The 19,674-nt window shown below is 53.9% G+C and overlaps 1 protein-coding gene and 1 long non-coding RNA gene across 2 annotated transcripts; one reads left to right on the top strand and one right to left on the bottom strand.

Moving 5' to 3' along the window:
• Positions 1-1,786: 1,786 nt before the first annotated feature.
• LOC127188605 (uncharacterized) lies at positions 1,787-6,753 on the bottom strand. The gene is made up of 3 exons (XR_007830528.1): positions 6,678-6,753; positions 6,225-6,314; positions 1,787-1,834 (listed from the first exon to the last, which is right to left on the bottom strand). It is a non-coding gene; the product is annotated as an uncharacterized LOC127188605 (long non-coding RNA).
• A 5,285-nt stretch (positions 6,754-12,038) lies between these two features.
• Positions 12,039-18,687, top strand: Ccdc9b (coiled-coil domain containing 9B). The gene is made up of 11 exons (XM_051144381.1): positions 12,039-12,195; positions 12,990-13,103; positions 13,399-13,506; positions 14,100-14,255; positions 14,365-14,493; positions 15,132-15,331; positions 15,603-15,658; positions 16,253-16,306; positions 16,386-16,476; positions 16,968-17,007; positions 17,113-18,687. Exons 1-11 carry the CDS (start codon positions 12,184-12,186, stop codon positions 17,653-17,655), a joined length of 1,503 nt encoding a protein of 500 aa, XP_051000338.1. The 5' UTR covers positions 12,039-12,183; the 3' UTR covers positions 17,656-18,687.
• Positions 18,688-19,674: the final 987 nt, after the last annotated feature.

Here is a 19,674-nt window from a genome sequence, read left to right as displayed (position 1 = left end):
AACCTTCTTTCTCTGCTGGAGACCAGGAGTGTTTCGCACACTGGGATGTGGAGCCCAGAGGGGTAGAGTTGGCGTTATGCCCCTCAGCTCTGGAAGTGGATGGCTCCCTACTCTGATCTCCCAGGGGTTTGATTAGGGCAGAGTAGAGGTAGGGAAGCCATCTTCCAGAACTGGGGCGTGGGGGGGGGGTGGCCTTCCCTCTTACAGTAGTTCTGCCTCATCTAGGCTCAGCCCTCCTAGGAAACAGCCATTTCCTCCCCCCTCCTCTCTTCTATGGTAGACCACAGGTCCATCCAGGGGGCCTGTCTGCTGCTGCTGCTGCTGGTTGGGAGGAGGAAGTGTTGAGCACTTCACTCTGTTCCCTAGCAGAAGCCTGTCCTGGGAGGCCTGCAGTGTGGCTGGGGGCTTGACAGCAAGCCAACCACCAGCCAGCCAGGGAAGCACAGAGCAGGCTGGGAAGCAGCGGGAGAGAGGACGAGCTGCTGGGCCAGGGGAGGGAAGTGAGGAGAGGAGAGAGACAGATGGGAAAACAGAGGAGAGAATGCCAAGGAGAAGGTCGCAGTTGGCAGGGGGTGGGTGGCTACGGCAGTGCCCCTCCCTTGCCAGGCTGCTGCCTGAGTCTTCCCGACTTGGTGAAATACTGGCCCAAGAATGAGGTGAGAGGCCTGAAAGACTCTCCAGGGTGTGGAGGGGGAGATGAGGGGGAGTGAGGGCAAAGGGAGGAAGGCCAGAGAATGTTCCTACCTTGCAACCTGTTAGAGAGAAAGGGGGAAAAGAAACAGCAGCTTTAGTCATTTGGTTCTGAGGGGGACAACTTGACCCTGCCTTCTTCTTGATGCTAGCTTTGTGTTCGCACCCCAACCCCCCAACAAGGCTCCTGAAGACCTGGCCACTTGCCTGACAGTCACTCCTTCATTCAGCCACTAACAGCAGATTTATATTGAAAGTCAATACAAAGCTCACTTGGGCATCCCTGTGGGCTGAAGAGCTGGCTGAGTCCCCTGGGTGGCGTTGGGCCAGGTAGGCGGTTAGGGTTTTGTCCACACTCCAGTGGTCTGCCCTTTTAACCTTGGTCAAATCCCAGGGCACTAGGGAGGCACTCTATTGTGGTAAACCCCAGGTCTTCCTCTTCTATCTCCATCTGGGCCCCAGCTAGTCTCCCCCACTGATCCCCGGACACCCACTTACAGCCCTTCAGAGCTGTGTGTTGGCTTCTCCTTAGGTCCTAGTTACAACCTTCTGGCCTCAGCGTTGGGCCTTTACTCATGCTGTCTGCTGCTTAGAGATCTCTCTAACTTCACTGTTCCGGGATGTCGAAATCCCCACCGTGGACATCACAGCTAATTCCACACAAGCCACCTGGGTGGTACCGAGTGTCCCCAAAGGTCTGTGGGAGTTCTAGTTCCTTTGTGTCCTTGGAGGGGAACCAATGGCATGGCTGCCAAGAGCTGGGTCCTGGGTTCCAGACCCGCCAGTGCTTTCATGCTCTCACCTTGAGCACGATGCCTAACTTCCTGGGCCTCAGGTGTACCGTGGGAGAGGGGCCTGCCTGTTTTTCTCCTGAGGTTGAACAGCTAGTGAGGTGAAGGATGTGTTGATTTGTTCCTTAAAGTGTTCTTTGGAATACAAGCGTTTGTTTGCATTTGAAACTCGGCACACACACTTGTACACGCACACGTGCAAGCACACGTGGCATTCAGTAGATACAGCTGATTGACTGCCTCTGCCCTCCCTTCTCTCAGTCCCTCTCTCTTCCCTCATCTACCTCCTGGCCTTCGTGCAGCTTACCTCGATCCATCTTTTTGGGGCAAGAGCAGGAAGCGACACAGAACCCCTGTAGTTAACAGATAAAATTTTAGTTTGCAGTGGTCTAACCCCTCCCCCAATCTAATCTCTTTCCTTCCTACACACAGAGTCCCTTCAAAAGACAAAAGGTATGCCTGCCCCATGCTGTGCCCTCTCCCCTGTAGGCCTGTAGGTCTCTGTACAAACCTGTACAGGCCTGTATGGAGGTGGACCAAAGAGGCTTAGAGAGTTCTGTGTACCAGAGCAGGGAAGAGCAGAACAGACTGATGAGTATGGGATTCTGGGGACCCAGGACACCTTAAGAACTTTGTTCTTAGGCCGAGCCTTTAATCCCAGCACTTGGGAGGCAGAGGCAGGTGGATCTCTGTGAGTTCAAGGCCAGCCTGGTCTTACAAAGCGAGTCCAGGACAGCCAAGGCTACACAGAGAAACCCTGTCTTGAAAAACCGCAAACAAACAAACAACCAAACCAAACCAAACAAAAAAAAAAAAAACAACAACAACAAAACCAAAAAGAACTTTGTTCTTGCAGCACAAACGAATGGACGACCTTCCAGGGTCCTCACTGCACTAGCAGTCCCCTTCCACAGGATTGAAAGAGGGTGGGAGGGTTAAGGCCTGAGCCAATTTGTCACTCACTGACAAGCTGTCATCCTGTGGAGCTGTTGCAGTCTAGCCTCATCTTTTGGGGCCTGGCATGCAAATCACAATTGAGAACCCCCAAATGGACAATTGAGAACCCCCAAATGCTTGAGCGCCTGTAACACAGTGCACTTGAACACCGAAAGTATCAAGGCCTTCTGAACTCATATCGTCACTGAGCACATGAGCACAGATGTGTGTTCAGATGTGAGTGCTCGCGCGCACACACACACACACACACACACACACACACACACACACCACACACCCCTCTAATACAAAAGCTCCAGATCAAATCTAGAGCCTTTTACTTGGAAAGCAGGCTCTCTACCGCTGAGCCTCACCCCAGCCTTTCTTTCTCTTTCTTTCTTTCTTCTTTTGGCTTCTGCATGTTCAGCTGAAATCTGACCAAATTGTGGCCATAGTCTTTCTGGCTCTATTCTTTTTTTAAAAAATTATATGTACAGGTGCTTTGCCTCAACTTATGTCTGGGCACAGTGATTATGCAGTGCCTACAGAAGCCAGCGGAGGATGCCAGGTCCCCAGGAACTGGAGTTACATGTAGCTGTGATATGCCTTATGGGTGCTGGGCTTGAACTCAGGTTCTCTAGAAGAGCAGCCGGTGGTCTTAACTGCTGAGCCATCTCTCCAGCCTTGGTTGTTCCCTACTTTTGACCCTTGACTAATGATGAGTTTGGAAGAGTCTCATGAGGCTGGGCTTGGGAGTGTTAAGGGACAGGATAGGAAACCTTTGGGCCAATCAAGACCTGGGTTAAAAGCCAGAGAAAAGATGGTCCTTGGGATGTCTTAGGAGTTGTCAGTTCTAGAAACGACTTTGCAAGCCCATAATTCTCAGCTGACCTTTTTACTTGACAGTTCTAATTTCTGCGGAGTGGAGGTACAGGGGCCAGTCTGCAAGCTGGGGAGGACAGGTAGACAGACATGCATACAAATGCACAGCCCCTTGGCATAGACACACACAATCCTTTAGAAAGAGACGAATAGGTGCAGATATACAGCATCCTGACAAAGACCCAGAGGCACAGGAGCCAGTTCAGTGCACACACACACCCAGAGAATCTAGGACCACACAGGCACCTCATCCACTCTCACGGAGCTTACCTGAGAGTGCAGAGTAGGGACAGGAAGGCTGAGGCTCTGTCTCTTCCCACTATCCCCTGGGAGAGTATTTGTACAAGAGAGGGTGGGGCTGGGCCAAGTCATAGGCCGCATGCTCTTGGGAGAGACTGGAGTGGACTGCTCAGGGAGTGAAGAGGGATAGGCTAATTGTTACCTGGGCAAAGAGCACTGGGAAGCAGGGTGGGGGTGGGGCAGGTGAGGAGAGCAGGGAACATTCTCAGCGCAGGCCTTTAATAAATACCTGTGCTCCAGAGGCAGAGGCAGGCAGGTCTCCATGAATTTGAGGCCAGCCTAGTTCTAGACCTGCCAGGACTGCATAGTGAGATCTTATCTTTAGGGGGGAAGAGAGAGGAAGAGAGAGAGAGAGAGAGAGAGAGAGAGAGAGAGAGAGAGAGAGAGAGAGAGAGAGAGAGGAGAGAGAGAGAGAGAGAGACAGAGACAGAGACACAGAGATAGAGACAGATTTTGTTTTTTAAACTTTTAATTTTTTTTGTTTTTTTGAGACAGAGTTTCTCTGTATAGCCTTGGCTGTCCTGGACTCACTTTGTAGACCAGGCTGGCCTCCAACTCACAACGATCCGCCTGCCTGTGCCTCCTGAGTGCTGGGATTACAGACCTGTGCCTCCATGCCCAGCCTGAGAGAGAGATTTATAATAAGCTGGGCAGGTATCAACCCTCTAAGCTAACCTGCTATCTCCCAGGAGTGTATCCCATTATGTTTCATTTGGGGTGCTTCTCCTCCACCAGGCCTTGTCCTTTTCCTCCACTTCTTCCTTCTCTCCATGCCCACCTCACCTCTTCCTACCTCATGGCCCAGGAGCTGAAGCTCCGCCTACCTCTGTTCTGACCAGTAACTGACTGCCAACAGCTTTATTTAGCCAATCAGATATTATCAGGGAGCAAAGTTTACGCTACATAATTCAGTGTTCATGACAATGCACTCGTCTGGATTGCAACCAATATGGGTGTTTTGCCTGCATGTGTGTCTATGCACCATACGAATGTCTGGTGTCCTTGGAAGCCAGAAGAAGGCATGGGATCCCCTGGAACTGGAGTTACAGCTGATCATCAGCTGCCATGTGGGTGCTGGGACTTGAACCCTGGTCGTTCAGAAGAGCAGTTAGTGCTCTTAGCTGCCGATCCATCACTCCGGCCCTCCTGAGAGGAGGTATTACCCTTGCCTCTCTGTTTTGTTTCTTTGTTTTTGGATTTGTTTTGCTTTGTGTGTATGAATGTTTTGCCTGTGTGCATATGGGTATCTCACACACATATGCCTGTTGGATCCCCTGGACCTGGGCTTTCTCATGGTTGTGAGTCACCATGTATGTGCTGGGGGTAGGACTTAAGTTCTCTGCAAGAACGGATGCTCCTAATCACTAAGCCGTCTCTCCAGACTCATCCTCACCTCTTTTTGAGGTGGGGCTTCAGTTTCTGAAACCCAGTCTCAAGTATCCCAGGCTGCCCTCAAACTTAGAGCAATGGATAAACTTGAGCTCTTGGTCCTTCTGCCTCTACCTCCTACATACTGGGATGGCAGGCGTACACCACCACACCCAACCTGCTTTTGAGTGCGTGCATGCCTGCGTGTGTGCATGCATGCGTATTGGGTCTCATAGCTGAGACTGACCTTGGATTTCTGGCCCTCTGCCTCCATCTCTGGAGTGTTAGAATTATAGGCATGAACCATCACACCCACCACACCCAGCCTTATCTTCCCTTCTTTGACAGGTTATATCCCCAGTTCAGAGATATAAAGAGATTTGACAGTGTGCAGTAGTCCTAATCAGGGGCTTCCAAAATCTAGAGCCTGGTCTTTTCTTAGGTTGAGCCATTTTTCTTTCAGGAAGGTGCTTCTTAAACAACAACACAGAACACCAACACCACCCCACCTCAGCCTGCTTTGGAAACTGCCTTGGAAGGGTGCACAGAGGACTTTGGTTTATAAGTAGGCGGGGAGCTACAACTCTGCTCTGTGTACATTCTTGCTATTCTGAGGAGAGTGAGCTGGGGCCCAGGCCGCGGACAAGCAGAGCGCAGAAGAGGCTTGCAAAGGCGTGATGCCTGCAAAGCTCCCACAGTGCGGTCCTCGTGGGGCAGATGGTGCTGCCTGTGCCCACCACGCCCTCTGCTTACCAACCTTCTTCTTCCGGAAATTTCGCTGATCTCTTTCAGGGATACTACATCTACCTCACTGTCAGCCTTGGGCAGGAGGCTGAAAAGAGAAAGAAGACACCAAGGCCCCAATCTGGAGCCCAGAATGTTGCTCACCTCCCTTCTAGGGCGCATGCATCTATCAGGACACAGAGTGCCTTCAGGAGACAAGGAGGCTACCAGAGCAGTGATGGGCAGAGTTTCTGACTGTGGCCTCTTGCTCGTCACAATCCTAAGATTTTGAAGGCCAGCATGGCCTCTAGCCACAACCGCATCTCCTCTCCCCTCAAGCCCTGTGCCTTACAGAGAGTAAATGCTTGGTTTAATGCTTGTTTGGCAGAGGGCACCTTTCTGCCAGTCATCTCTGGAGAGGTAACTGGGTGGAATATGAGGAGGGCATTTCTTTTTTGTTGTTGTTGTCGTTTTTTTGTGTTTTGTTTTTTGAGACAGGGTTTCTCTGTGTAGCCTTAGCTGTCCTGGACTCACTTTGTAGACGAGGCTGGTCTTGAACTCACAGCCATCCGCCTGCCTCTGCCTCCCGAGTGCTGGGGAGGAGGGCATTTCTGTGGTGAGAAGCTAGAATGAGGATCATTAGGAAAAGGAAGAGAGGTAAGGAGGCCTCCTGGGGCCATGGGGTGGGGAAACACGTGGGGACTTTGGGTTGCTGAGGGCACCCAATAGTCTCCCACAGCAGGATGCTAACCCTCTTTGCGACCTCCCAATACTTGTCGGTAAGAGCTAGCAAAGTCACCCTGCTCCCTGGCCTGCCCTACAGGCTGAAGGGAAGTTGGATATCCAAGTGCCTTGGCCTGGTTTGGTGGCTGTGCTGACAAAGGTGACCCACTCTGGATGTGGGCCAGAGAAAGTGCTATAGGGCTATTAGTGCCAGCGAGGAGGAAGAAGGCCTTACCCACAGAGGCATGTAAGCAGGTTACTGACCTTGATCTCCACAGAGATGCCAATAGCACCAGCCCAGGCTCATTCGCAGATTTCAGAACTTGAGGAGATCAAATGACATCACAGGTGTGAGACTCAGCAAGCATCGGCTGTGGGTGCCACATGTTTCTGTGGTGACTGTAAGCATTCCTGGCCTGTTTGACTCTAGTGCCATCACTCCTCCCCTTGCATTACACTGGGCATCCGGTTGCTGGACACATCCTCACCTTTGGCTTTGGCTCCTGAGAGACATCTTGCTGTCACCATCTCCTCAGTTGGAACGTTCAGGAGGATGAAGCAGAGGACTCTGTTCAGGGGCAGATCTGGACAAACAGAGACAAGGAGTCACCCTGTCCCTCTCTTTACCCCTCTGGCTGCCAGGTTTTTCTCAGCAGCTAGTTCAGTGACCACAGAACCCTAAGCCCCAACCTTTTGGCTTGTGTTTGCTCACCTGGTTGCTCTCTCCTGCCTGGAAGCCTCAAGTTCAACCAAGGTTTCTCTTCATGCTACCCGGTCCCTACCCCCACAGTACCTGGCCAGCTCTCACCCATACTTCAGCCTGTTCATAGGCTTCTGTCCTTGTCACCCTTCAAAACTGTGTCAGGCCACTGGGTGTGGCCTCACCCACACCTCCCCAGCCTGAGGTGGTGAGCCTCAAAGTGGTTAGAAGCCCAAGATGGTCTTCCAGCCTCTGCCCCTAGGCCTCTACCCCTTCCTCCAGGTCTACGTAAGCGATGCATTAGGGAGACACGGGCTAGCTCTTTCTGTGTCCTGCTTCCACGAGCACTCCTGGCTTGAGACTTCAGGGCTGTTCTGACTCCGTAATGCCTCTTGGTTCCCTGGAGGCTTTCCCACTCACTCATTCCCCAAATCCCCCCCAGGGCCCTGCGAAGCCCAGACGCCACTCTCCGGTGTCTGTATGCTGCCTTGGAATGTCCATCCCAATTCTCTAACTGACCCATCTAGACTTTCTGGCTTCAGCTTCCTAGACTGTCACGTGACCCCCATCAGCCCTGCAGTGGAGCCCGCCATGTGCTCCCTGACTTTACCACTCAGGCTGCCCTCTAGTGACCTCCCCAGTCTGCCTGCTACTTTCCCAACCAATTAGTAAAGGCCATACTTAATCCCAGCAGAGGCAGAGGTGGATCTCTGAGTTCCAGGCCAGCCTTGTCTACAGAGTGAGTTCCAGGACAGCCAAGACTACACAGAGAACCCCTGTCTCAACACACACATGTGCGTGCGTGCGCACACACACACACTGACTGTGCACACAGGAAGTAGGGATGTCATCATTGTTTCTCTGCTTCTTCCCACATGGTTCGTGCGTCCATGGCTAGGTGAAGCCACAGTAGATGTTCTGCCAATGGCAGGTGACAGGCAGGACCTGGTGGAGGCAACACTCAGCCGCTAACAAAGGTGGCAGTAGGTAGGGGCTGAAACGCGAGGTTCTTGGAGAACTCTGTGAGCCTCTGTGTCCACCATGAAGAATAGAAAGCCAACCCAAGGAGATGGGGGGTATGGGGTGTTTCAGACTCAGTCCTATAGTGGGGTTCACCTCCCACTGTCAGGCTTGGGGTTGCAGAACTTACAAAGTGGGTGTATCCTCGGGATGGGCCTTGCAGCCTGGGAGGTTGGGGATGGGGTGAGGTCCCAGGCTGCAACCCTCATCCTGAGGACAGGCAGGTCACCTGCTCCCTCCAGAAGCCACCCTGCTGTGGCATGTGTGTGCTTTTGGGAAGGTGGAGCGTAGACTTTGGAGCTCTACTTCATGTACTCTGAGGTCTCCATTCCAGGACTAGGAGTCAGGTCAGTGTTTCATGAGACATGAATGCCCACAGTAGGAGCAGGTAGGGTTGGGGCCATGCAGAAAAGGCATGCGCTTTGGTCGGCCTTCCCCTGCCATCTACAGGGTAGCTTACCTAGGCCTTAGGCAACCCAACATTGTCTATCGTCTTTTTCAACATTTCCCTACCAGTGACCTCTGAGGACTCAGCCCCAACAAAGAGGAGCCATTGCTGAGCATTGGGACGGGGGCTGAGAACAGCCTGCTACAATCCGCAGGCAGGTAAAGGACAGGGTCGGCTTGCAGAAGCACCAGTGTTGGTCTGGCTCCTGGGAAGGGGAGCAGACACAGAGGATTTCCTGGGCAGGAGCCTTGCTTTTGATATGTTGGGCAGGAGACAGGAAAAGAGGTCCAGAAAGGACGCTAAAGGGGCACCCCACGGCATCCTTAGTACAATTGGCCCCCATACACCAGATGATTGCGATGTGCTCAGGCCCCCAGGACTAGGGGAGGCAGCCTTGAGCAATTCCTAAAGGTCGTGGAGGAGAGATGTCTACCATAAGGTATGAGGTTACCTGAGGCAAGAAGAAAACTGTTTGAACCTCCCTCTGGCCAAACAGTGTTCCAAATATGGACGTTGCTAGGCGTTTGAATGTTATCATCATATGACTCACCGAGGGACAGCCACCTGGTTTTAGAGAAGAGTAAAGAGATAAAGGCCACTGCCTGTAATGAGGAGGGAGACTGCTTCTTCCCAGGCCTAGGCTGAGGAGTAGGGCAAGGGCCAAAGAAGGATAGTCGACCAATTAGCCGTCTGTAGGGGGAGTGGGTGTGTGGGGGGGGGGGCAGTGTGTGTGTGTGTGTGTGTGTGTGTGTGTGTGTGTGTGTGTCTGGGATAGAGAGTCCACAGTGGCAGAATTGAGGAAGAGGTTCCTGGCCAGATCGCCCCCCCCTCCCCAGGAGAGAAGCTTGGTTGTACAGCCATCTTGTTCTTGAGGTTAGCTCCAACTGTAGTTTTCCCAGACACAACCAATAAAGTTCATCTGATCTAAAGGTGTGGCTGCCACCTGAGTTGGCAGGTGGCCTGGAAGGTGGGGAGCCACCAGGGAAGCACAGTGATCCAAGCCCAAGCCAGGTCATCTGCCCACACCTAGCAGGATAAAGGGAGGGTACAGACAGACATCTCAAACTAGCTTTGGTGGGGCAGTTGTGAGAAGAGGCAAGGAGGCCTGCTTGGGACCAGAAGGCCACTACCCTGGCTTTTTGTATTGTCTGCGGCACAAACAGGTAGGACATCCCAAGTAAGAAGCAACACCTCCCTGGGCCTGTTTCCTCATCAGTCAAATAAAAGCTTCTACCACTGGGTAATCTCCTCTCTTATTGTAATGGAGTTGAGCTAGACTTGGGAGATAGTGAGAAACAGGGGTAAGGGAAAACCTCTCCACCCCCACCCTCCCACCTATACCGAAGCTTTTGGAATGCTTCTGCCCCCTAGTGGTGACTCCGAGTAAAAGACGTCTGGTTTGGGAACATTCCCCCAGAAATCCTCCTGCGTGGAAGCCCACCTTCCCTGGGATCCTTTGTCACTCACCTGTCCTTTCCAGCTCGTGTGCATTCTGCGTGGACAGAAAGGCAGTGTCAGCCTGTGCACAAGTACCCACGGTGACATAGTGTAGTGCTGGCCAGTTCCATACCCATCCTGCAGGCTCAAGTGATGCTCTGTGGTGGTGGTAGGGGGCACTGGGCCAGGCCCTGGGGAAATCACAGGGCACTTAGCACACCACTCCCTGCTCTCAGGCAGCTTCTGTCCAATGTGAGAGCAGACGGACAAACGGTGGGTGGTGGAGAAAGTGGTAAAAGAACGTGGGGGCTGCTCAAGAGCATGACACGCTGTGTGAGTGACACTTGGAAACTCATGGCCAGCAGCTGTGGTTTCGGTCTTGACTGTGGGTTTATTCAGGGTACATGGTCCTTTCCGCCTGATGGATGGGAAAATGATGCTTCTGCATTCAGGGTATCTTTCTTCCTGTAGCCCCTCCAGAGGCTGGGCTATCCTTTCTGAAAGGTGGCCAGATTTCTGCCTGTGCCTCCTGGCCCTCTGCTATGACCCTGGCCAGGAGTGGGAACTGAAAAGGACAGAAACGTTGGCTCATCCTGTAGTATGTCTGCATCCTTTCTCCCTAAAACCTGGCCAAGGGACTGAACTTACAAAGAGCGGGGACAGCGTTAGGTTTCTCTCCTAGGGCTGCGATCTTCAGACCTCCCAGCTGAACGGAGCAGGAGCAAGTATAATGGAAAGCTTGGGACTTCCGGGGGTTTGTGGGGCAGGGTGCAGAGAAGGTGGGAGAAGTGTGTGTGTGTCTGTGTGTGTGTCTGTGTGTCTGTGTCTGTGTGTATGTACAAAAGGGAGGGAGAGGAGAGAGCAGGGAGAGGGAGGGAGAGAGAGGAGAGAGAAAGGAGAGAGGAGAGAGAAGAGAGAGAGAGAGGGAGAGAGAGAGAGGCAGGCTTTTAGGAGCTTGGGTGCGTCACTGTCGCTGGGAAAGTAGACAAGAGTCTGACTCAGTGGGAACACCCAGCAGGAAGAGGGAGGAGGGTACATTGTGGCATTTGCAAGCAGGATGGGAATCAGGAACTGCTGGGATGGGGTGTGGGGCCAGGGGTGAAAGCCTGGACAGCAAAGGGGCTGGAGGTGGTAGCAAGAGATTGTGGTGAGGAGGAAAAGCCGGGGCCTGGTCAGTCAGGGGCGTGGGAGTGCCAGATTTGTGATGCTCATTTTAAGGCCTGACAGTCAGAACCCCATAAATACTAAAGCTGACCTAGGCACCCCTGGGCAGAGACTGGCCTCAGCCGTGTGAAGACTACTGGGGAAGGGGCCTGTGTCCTTTCTTGGGATCAGAGAGTCTGGAAAGGGTCACCCCTGGAGTGTAAGGCAGGGAATGGCCCTGTGAAAGGGTCCCAAGGGAAGAAGGCTGCTGACTGTTCTGAGCGGAAATGTTAAGGACCCCAGAGAAAGGCCTGTTTCCTCATGGTAGGGCACAGTGGGAGACCCAGAGAGTTAGGCCTCCAGGAATGGCTAGGCTTAGCGTACAGAGGAAAACTCCGTTTTACCTCAGGGACCAGATGATGGAGAGTGGCATTTTAGGTCTGTGGCAGCGTGTGATGGCCTGGGGGAGGGAAGGTTTCTCAGTCTTATCTAATGACTTAAACCTGCACTAAGTGGACAGGCAGCAGGAAAGCCAAAGGAGTGCCTGAGGTGTGCCTCAGCGGGTGGAACCTGCAGTCCTTGCATTTTTACTAGTGTGGGGGGGGGGGATATATATGTGCTGGCCACTTATCCTGTTTGCAGGCAAACACAGGCATGAGCTGTGTGCTCAGAACACTGGGGCTCAGAACCACAGGTGAAAGTGGACCCTTGGGTGCCTAGGCCTCCTGTTGTGGGAGACACTGAGGCAGGGCGGGGGGGGGGGTGTTAGATAAGACCAGTTGGGGCTGCAGGCTGCTGCCGGTGGTGCCCTGGTCCTAGCCCTCTGAGAGTGGAAGGGTGGGGGTGGCGGCCAGGCGTTCCTGGCTGGGAGCCCAGAGCACTCTTTTGTAATCACAACATGATCTCCTGTGCTGAGCAGCAAAGCTGAAGCCGGCAGGGAGAGGCCGACAGGCCCGGCTGTGGTGGTTCCTGCTTCTCTCAGCTCTGGCAGCTTTGGAATTCTCTCAGTGCCTGCCGTTTCCATGCATTTGGCTGTGAGTGGCACCCCGTTCTTTGGCAGGGGGCTTCTAGAGGATGGGAGGGGGCTGAGCTACTAAAGCAGCCACATGCTGGGGACAGAGGACAGCTGCGCCTGGGAGGGAGAGGGCCATAACGAGGCAGGTGGTGGGCTGGGCAAAGCACTGAGCAACACACAGACCTTGCAGCCAGATAGAGAGAGGCCTAAGGTCTTGAGGCAGAAATATGGCTTTCCCAGAGCAGCTCCCAGCTGGGACTGCTATCGACCTGCTGTTCTCCTGCCCCAGCAGCCAGCAGAGCTCCTCAGACGTGGAGGGCTGGCTGGGCCTGTGGGAGCTGCTCTCTCCTACAGACTGGATCCAGGCCTAGAAAGTAGGGTCTAGTGCCCAGGAGGCCAAAACCAAGCCTGTCTTTTGCGTGTATGTGGTTCTAGACTTGCGAGGCAAAGAGCCCTCCCTCGACCTCCTGAATCCCCTGGCAGCTTCCCAGGCACGGCGAGTTCGGCTGCCAGAGCCATTTTTAACTCCCATTCCAGGCTGTGTTCACAGCAGAACTCCCTGGGGAGCCAGGGGGAGGGGCAGCCTGCTGCTGGGAGCAAAGGCTTGGGGTATGGAGCCCTGACCTGAGCCCCCCAAGGAGGCAGACTGGCAGACAGGCCTCACTGGGATGGGGCTTGGGCCTTCGATAGACATCTTCCTAAAGAGCCCCCCCTTCTCCTTCCATGTGCCTTAGCTCAGGGCTATGACCTGTTCATTGAGTGGGGATGTGAAAGTTAGGGCATGTGTAATCTCAGGCTCCTTGCCTTTCACAGGAGCCTCACCGAGCTGAGCCCACGATGCGCAGGCATGAGGAAAAAGATGCCGACCTGGACCGTAGGATAATTGCCCTGCGCAAGAAGAACCAGGCCTTACTACGCAGGTACCAGGTGAGTGTGTTGTAGCCGCTGAGAGAACTCCTCTGGCTGGTGTCCCTGCCACCTTCAAAAGCCTGTTTGCACAGTGGCATTCCCTTTGAGATCACGAGGGCCATGTCTCCAGGCCCTGGCCCAGGGTTTGCGTGGGCAGTCTCTCTCAGAGGCATGGTTAGAGTCTTGAGTACTGGTGATGTGGTACCTCAGCCTCCTGGTATCCCATCGGTGTTTCTCTGTGTAGGCCTGTCAGCATCTGTATGTCTGTGAGCCTGGGGGGCTGTGGCCTTGCTGACCCCAGGCCCTCCCACAGGAGATTGAGGAGGATCGTCGGCAGGCAGAGAAGGGGGGCATGGCCGTGACCACCCCAGCGCTCCTCCAACCTGACAGCCTCACCGTCACCATCAGCCAGGTTCCCGGTGTAAGTCTCACTTTGGCATCAAGCAGAGTTGAGGCCTGGCCCAGGCTTGGGGTGTTACAACTACCCCATTTTCTCCTATCTGCCTTTCTGGGTGCCTCCCAGCAGCAGGCCTCCTCAACAACCAAGCTATGCTGTCCTTCCTTCCAAAGGGCCACAGATGAAAGGCCACTCAGATCAGAAACCATTTTACAGACTTTTCCAGGCCCACAGCTCTGTGCTCTAGATCACAGCCTTCCCTTTACCCCAGACCCTTAGGCTGAAACCCTGCAGGAAGCAGAGGACAGAGAAGTCTGGGCTAAAAGCAAAAGAAACAGTGTCTTAGAGATAAGGCTGTTATTGTCTGTGCGCTCTGGATTTCTCAACTCAGAGATGACAAGCTCTAGTGGCATCTTAGGTCCTTCTGTTGGCTCTTGAGTTCTGAATAGGTAATGCCATTGGCATGTGGACTCCCGAAGGGTCACGCTTGGCCATGGGCATTCCAGGGAGGGCTGGAACCCAAACCTCAAGAACCCTTCCCCCGCAGCACCCAGCATCTAGGTCCTGCCCAGGACTCTACCTATGTGGCTTGAGGAAACAGGCTTCTTGCTCTACAGGAGAAGAGGGTGGTCAGCAGAAACTGGGCCAGGGTGCCCCTTTCCTCTGGAGTGACAGGCACATTAACAGACGATGAAGATGCTGCAGACTCGATGGGTACCTTCTGCATGGGGGACCGGGTGGAGCTAGCTGTCACCATGGAAAACAAAGCCAAGGTGAGCAGCTGAGGCTTCCGGACCCTGCAGTGGGGGTGGGGGCAGAGGCAGAGGCGGGCAGTCTCCTCTCCCTTGGCTCAGCCATGATGCCCAGCCATACCCTCTCCAGGCCAAACGGATTGTAAGTGAAAAACCCTTGACTCAAGCAAGGAACCCAAGGGCAACGGGGCCATCTGGAGGAGGCCAGAGCTGGAGTAATCCCACGCAGAAGACCTTCAGCTCAGACTCAACAGGGAAGGTACACCTGCAGGAAGTCAAGAAAGGGCAGAGACACAAATTGGCAATCCCCATTTGGAGAAGGCAAAGCAACTAAGTCAGATATGTCCCTTGCCTGGGCCAACCTGGTCTAGACACTGCCCCTGGGAGTTCTCGCCCTCTTCCCCTTCTCTGGCCAATATCCACCTTGGATGCACTTTGCAGTGAAAACTGTTTGAGCCAGAGATGAGATCCAACCGTAATATGGCCGGTGATTTGCCCTTCAGTGTCAGGGATGTGTAGGCTACTGGCTATGTGCCAGCCGTGACCTCTAGGTGGCAGCAGCCCCCTGTGGTTGCTCTTGATTTTGCTCGCAGCCTCTGGGTGCCCCTCCTACCTAGGGCCAGTCTATCCACACCAACAACCCTAAGAAAGGAGACACCTCCCTTTCCAGATAAGGAAATTATACATGGAGAGGTTAAATTACTTGTCCTGAACTTGTCCCAAGCTAACAAGTGGGTGAATGCAGGCAGTTCACAGCCAGTACAGCATGCCAGAGATGAGGCCGACCTAAGTACACACTGGGATGCAGAGCCCTTGAGAGAGGAGGGAGGGCCTGGAGCTCCACTCAAACCCTGCTCCAACTACTCCCTCACAATCCTAAGGGTCTTCTCCTTACAGGGTGCTCGGGAGCTGCAGAGTCCAGGCATGGTCCCAGGCCCAACTCCCCAGCAGCACACGGGGCTACCCCCAGAGGCCAGCTGGGACTACAAGCAATGGAAACAAGAGCGAGAGCAGATTGACCTGGACCGCCTTGCACGGCACAGAAATGCACAGGGTGACTGGAGCCGCCCATGGGACCTGGACAAAGCTGGACCCATGTGGGTGGCATGGCTGAGCAGCTTGCTGGGCTACTGTGATTGTGGGACTTGGCTAGGACTAACTATGGGTGCCTCTTAGAGGGAAGGGACTTGCCTGGGACTTCTGTTCAGACCCTGGGCTCAGGGTTCTGGGTGCCCCCTCTTTCTTGGGTCTACCAACTCTGTGCAACCCTGGAGCTCTGGGGTTAGGGGAACAGTGTCTGGGTAGAGTTTGGTGCAGCATGTGCCCACATTGTCACCAGTGACCTAAAGCCCTCTTCTTTCTACACAGGCCGCAGGACCGCAACAAGCCTAGGGACAAGGACCTGGCCATGGGCAGCAGAAAGGGTGAGCCCAGACCCACATCATGTCCTTGTGCCTCGTGCCTTGTGCGTTTTTTGAGACAGTCTCAGCCCAGGCTGGCCCAGAATTCAGGATCCTCCTGTCTCGTTCAGGATCCCACTCTCCTCTCTAGTCTGTCTCATCAAAGACAAGAGGGAGCACAGAAGAAGAGCATCCTTCCCTGCCCCTCCCACACTATTTGACCTCCCTTGTGTTTTCTGAGTTACAGTTCAGGTTGGATCCAGGAGCTGAGCTGGGTCTTTCCAGATGTTGGTCCCTGTGGGATAAAAGTCCTAGTGGTCCTCCCTGGCCTGCTGTGGGAACAGTCCTGTGTATTTCTGGTGCCTTTCTCCTTCACACACACAGAACCTAGGGGTCAACAAGCTGGCCAGGTCACCTAGCTCGGGAGTGCAAAAAAGTAGGCCAAGGCCCCAGGCCTGGCAAGGCTTTTCTGGGGGTTGAGGGGGTGACCTTGGCCTTTGGGAAGGTAGGAAAACTCTTAAGGGAATTGCTGCTGACAGCTTCCTGGTGTAGAGAACTGATGATTCTGCTTCAGGTCCTTCAATACCTCCCATCCCAATTGGCTTTGTTTCCTCTTAGGTCCTAGGACCCACTGGAAGTTACAGCCTCCACCATCATCCCCGGATGGGAAACGTGAGTTGGGGGAAGAGAAAGAGCGGGGTTGCTTCAGCTGATGAAGGTGGCTGTTACGGCCCTCTGTCCTGTCTTGCAGGCTGGGGTGGACAGTCTGGAAGACCCTCAGTGGCATCCACCACAGGCAGCAAAGCCCAGGGGAAGGAACGACTGACTGGCAGGGCCCGAAGGTAAATAAAATCAAGGCAGATATGTAGGTGTCTGAATTTCCTGGTCTGGCCCAGGTCCCTCTGCCCCATCACCAGGGCTCCTGCTTCCTGGCCTGCTTATTGCCTACTACAGGTTAATGAGATACCAAGAAAGGCCACCAGCAGTGCTGGTAGAGCCTGGTGCCCAGAGGCTGTGATAATTACAACAGCTCACTTCCCCTGGGATGTGAGGTGAGCCTTTCCCAGGCAGAGCAGGCAGGGGCATGCCTGGAGTCCCCATGGATCTCAAGGTGCAGCAGGCTTGGCCATAAACAGCAGCTGGGGACCCAGGATCAATTCCCAGGAGGAAACCCAGCAAAGTCAGGGTGGGAAGGAAGCACTCTGTCCCCACTCTGAAACCTCCTCTGGGATATAGCTTCTCCCTGGCCTACACAGGCCAGTGGCTATGAAGGGGTTACTTGAAGCAAGGTGGAGCTTGGAATAGGACCTGCCACTTGCTTGTGTTTCTACAGGTATGACAGGAAAGAAGATGAGAAGATGCAGAGCCAGGAGGTGGGTACACCCCCCCCCCTACACACACACTCTGGGAATAGGATGGGACAGGCTCGGGACAGGAACCCAAATTTACTAGCTGGTTGGGCTATTCTTTTGCTTCAGGGAAGCCAGTTTGCCACGGAGACTCCCAGTGCAGAGGAAGAATGCAGCCAGAAACAAAGTGAAATGGAGCCAGGCAGACAAGAGACCACACCTGCAACCAGCCCAACTCCAGCCTCCCCACAGGGCCTAACAGAGGAGTCGGGAACCTCTACACCTAGTTTGGCTTTAGACTCCCCACAACATTCTGACTTGGCTCCCCTTGACCTCTCTCTAGGAGGGGCTAGCAGCCCCAAGGCTGGAAAGAGTAAGCTCGTCCTCAGTCCAAAGTCTGGAGCTCAGGAAAGTACAGTGCCGTGGCCAAATGGTTCTGAGCAGCAGGCCCTAGGGTGGGATGACCACCAGCCTGGGCAGGAAGTCCACACTTACGCTGAGTCACAGAGAGAAGCAGAGGCCTCCCAGCTCAAAGAGGACAGGGCTGGTAAGGCTGGGGCCGAGCAGAACCTGCCACCAAGAAACAGGACCCCCAGAGGAATTGGCCAAAGGGCAAGAGGCACAAGTAAAAGAACCAGGGCAGGAGGTCCTGGCCCTGCAGGAAGATGCTGAATAAAGCTCGTGGGTTGGGGAGCCAGGCTGTGGGAGGGGAGAACTCAGTCAAGACTCTTCTGCGTGGCAGTCTGTTTGCTGATGGGAGTCTTGTGCCTATCTGGTTGAGTGATATGGCAAAATTCCACAGGGACACCAACGGAGGGCCTCTTTCTCACATCTCTCTACACAAGTGGGTTTTCACATGTAGGCAAGGCCCCTGGGGTATTCGTGAGGCTGGTATCCGTGGCCTGGGCCTACTGCTAGGCCATTTGCCTTTCCCACTGGCTCCTTATCATTCCTCATTGCCAGGTCTCCCTCCCCAGTCACAGCCTTCAGGCTCCTCAGCTCCAGGCAGTCTCAAAGCTCGTGTGGCTAGCCCAGCTCCTTTCTGATAACCTATGCCTTTTCCAGTCCTGGTCTTCTAAGATGGCCAAAGTGGGATTTCAACAGTCACCTGAGACCCAGAGAAAGTGGGATGTGGCTCTCGGTTGAAAGAAACAGGTTTGATGTGGAAGAGTAGAACCTAAGACTTCTTGGGAGAAAGCATGTGGAGGGCTTCTTTGAACAGGGCTAGGCTCCCCTTATCCGTCCCCACAGGGGAATGGGAGAGCTCACTAGCGGGTACTTGAGCCTGCTTCCTCCATGGCCAGATCAGATGCCCTGTGTGCACCCTGAACTGACCTTGCAGCCCAGGACCACTTCCTGTCCCCTCTTCCTTTTTCTCCACTTCCCCTCACCAAGGCTGTGAAGCAAGCACACAGACAGAGAAGGAGAAATAGCAACCCCAGCTGAGTGTGGCATCAGGATGTGTCTTTCTAACTCGGTCTCCATCCAGGCCCCTCCCATTGAGGCCCACGTCTGGTGAATGATCCAGACTCTGCACAAGCTGTGGTTTCCTTTCAATACAACAAACATTTCCTGAGCATCCTCTCTCAGTAATCCAGCCAGTGGGCGACGGGTGACTCTGCCAGCAGAAGGGAGGGCAAGAAACTCAGCCATCCCACAGCTCAAGGCTGAATGGCAAGTGCTGTTTTCATCGAAGCCTGGCAGCACTGGATAGCCAATGAGACCCACCCCACTTCTGCTCCCCCTCTTTTGATATGGCATGTGCCCTTTGCTCCCAGGCCCTTATCTTCACGGCACCATGCACCTCTCTCCCCACAACCCTCTGAAGCTCTAGGTAAAGTCCTTGCCATCCATCTTTACACGCAAGGCCTGAATTTTGAGTTCCTGTCGTGGCCTTCCTTCCCGGCCCTTGGTTCCATTTCTATTCCCTCGCCTCAGGCAGGGATGACTCTTTGGCAGGCCAGGCTGTTTAGAGAACTCCTCTGGTGATTCTGTGTGACATGTGGTGCAGGTTGAACTCAGCGGGGCTGGGCGACGCCTGCAAGTCTTCATTTCTAACAGGCTCCAGGTGAGGGAGGCAAGGCCACTCCTCTTTGGCTTGAAGAATCCTCTGAGGAGTCCAGTTCTGGGCTTGAGTGTGTGAACGGTTCAGGTGAGAGCATCGTGTAGATCTGAGGCGAGTTGCTGGCTAGGCAGGAGCTAGGGGAGTGCTACTGCTGCTGACCAGTGGGAGGAGGGGCGGGGATTGGGCCTTCCTGGCTTCAGAGGAGCCTGGAGAAGATGCTCTGGGTAGTGGGTAGTGAGGCAACTTCATGGAGCATCAAAAGGAAGTTGACCAGGGATGTGACAGGATGAAGGGGTGAAAGAGTCAATGTGGTTGGTCAGAGGAAGTTCAGAAAGGCATAAAAATATTCCTCTGCCTGTGAGACATGCCTGGGACAGAGCAAACAACTCAAATTCAAGGTTTCATCTTGCCTTTCGGTCTCAAGTCTATAACTTTGGAGTATGCCACAGGCCCTGGAGCTCATGACTCTTAAAAGATGGGACTGCAATAGGGCAGGTTCAGTCAGAAATCTTGAATTCCGGTGTTTCAAAGTAATGACTGTCTGTGATCAAGAATTTGAATTCTTGGCTGGAGGTGTAGGCTAGGAGAGTCCATTCTCAGCATATGTGAGTCCTAGGTTCAGTCTC

The sequence above is a fragment of the Acomys russatus genome, chromosome 4, assembly GCF_903995435.1.
Source record: "Acomys russatus chromosome 4, mAcoRus1.1, whole genome shotgun sequence".
In the NCBI taxonomy this organism is placed as follows: Eukaryota; Metazoa; Chordata; class Mammalia; order Rodentia; family Muridae; genus Acomys; species Acomys russatus.
The sequence above is the reverse complement of the archived record's forward strand: the minus strand, read 5'-3'. Positions and strand labels throughout refer to the sequence as shown.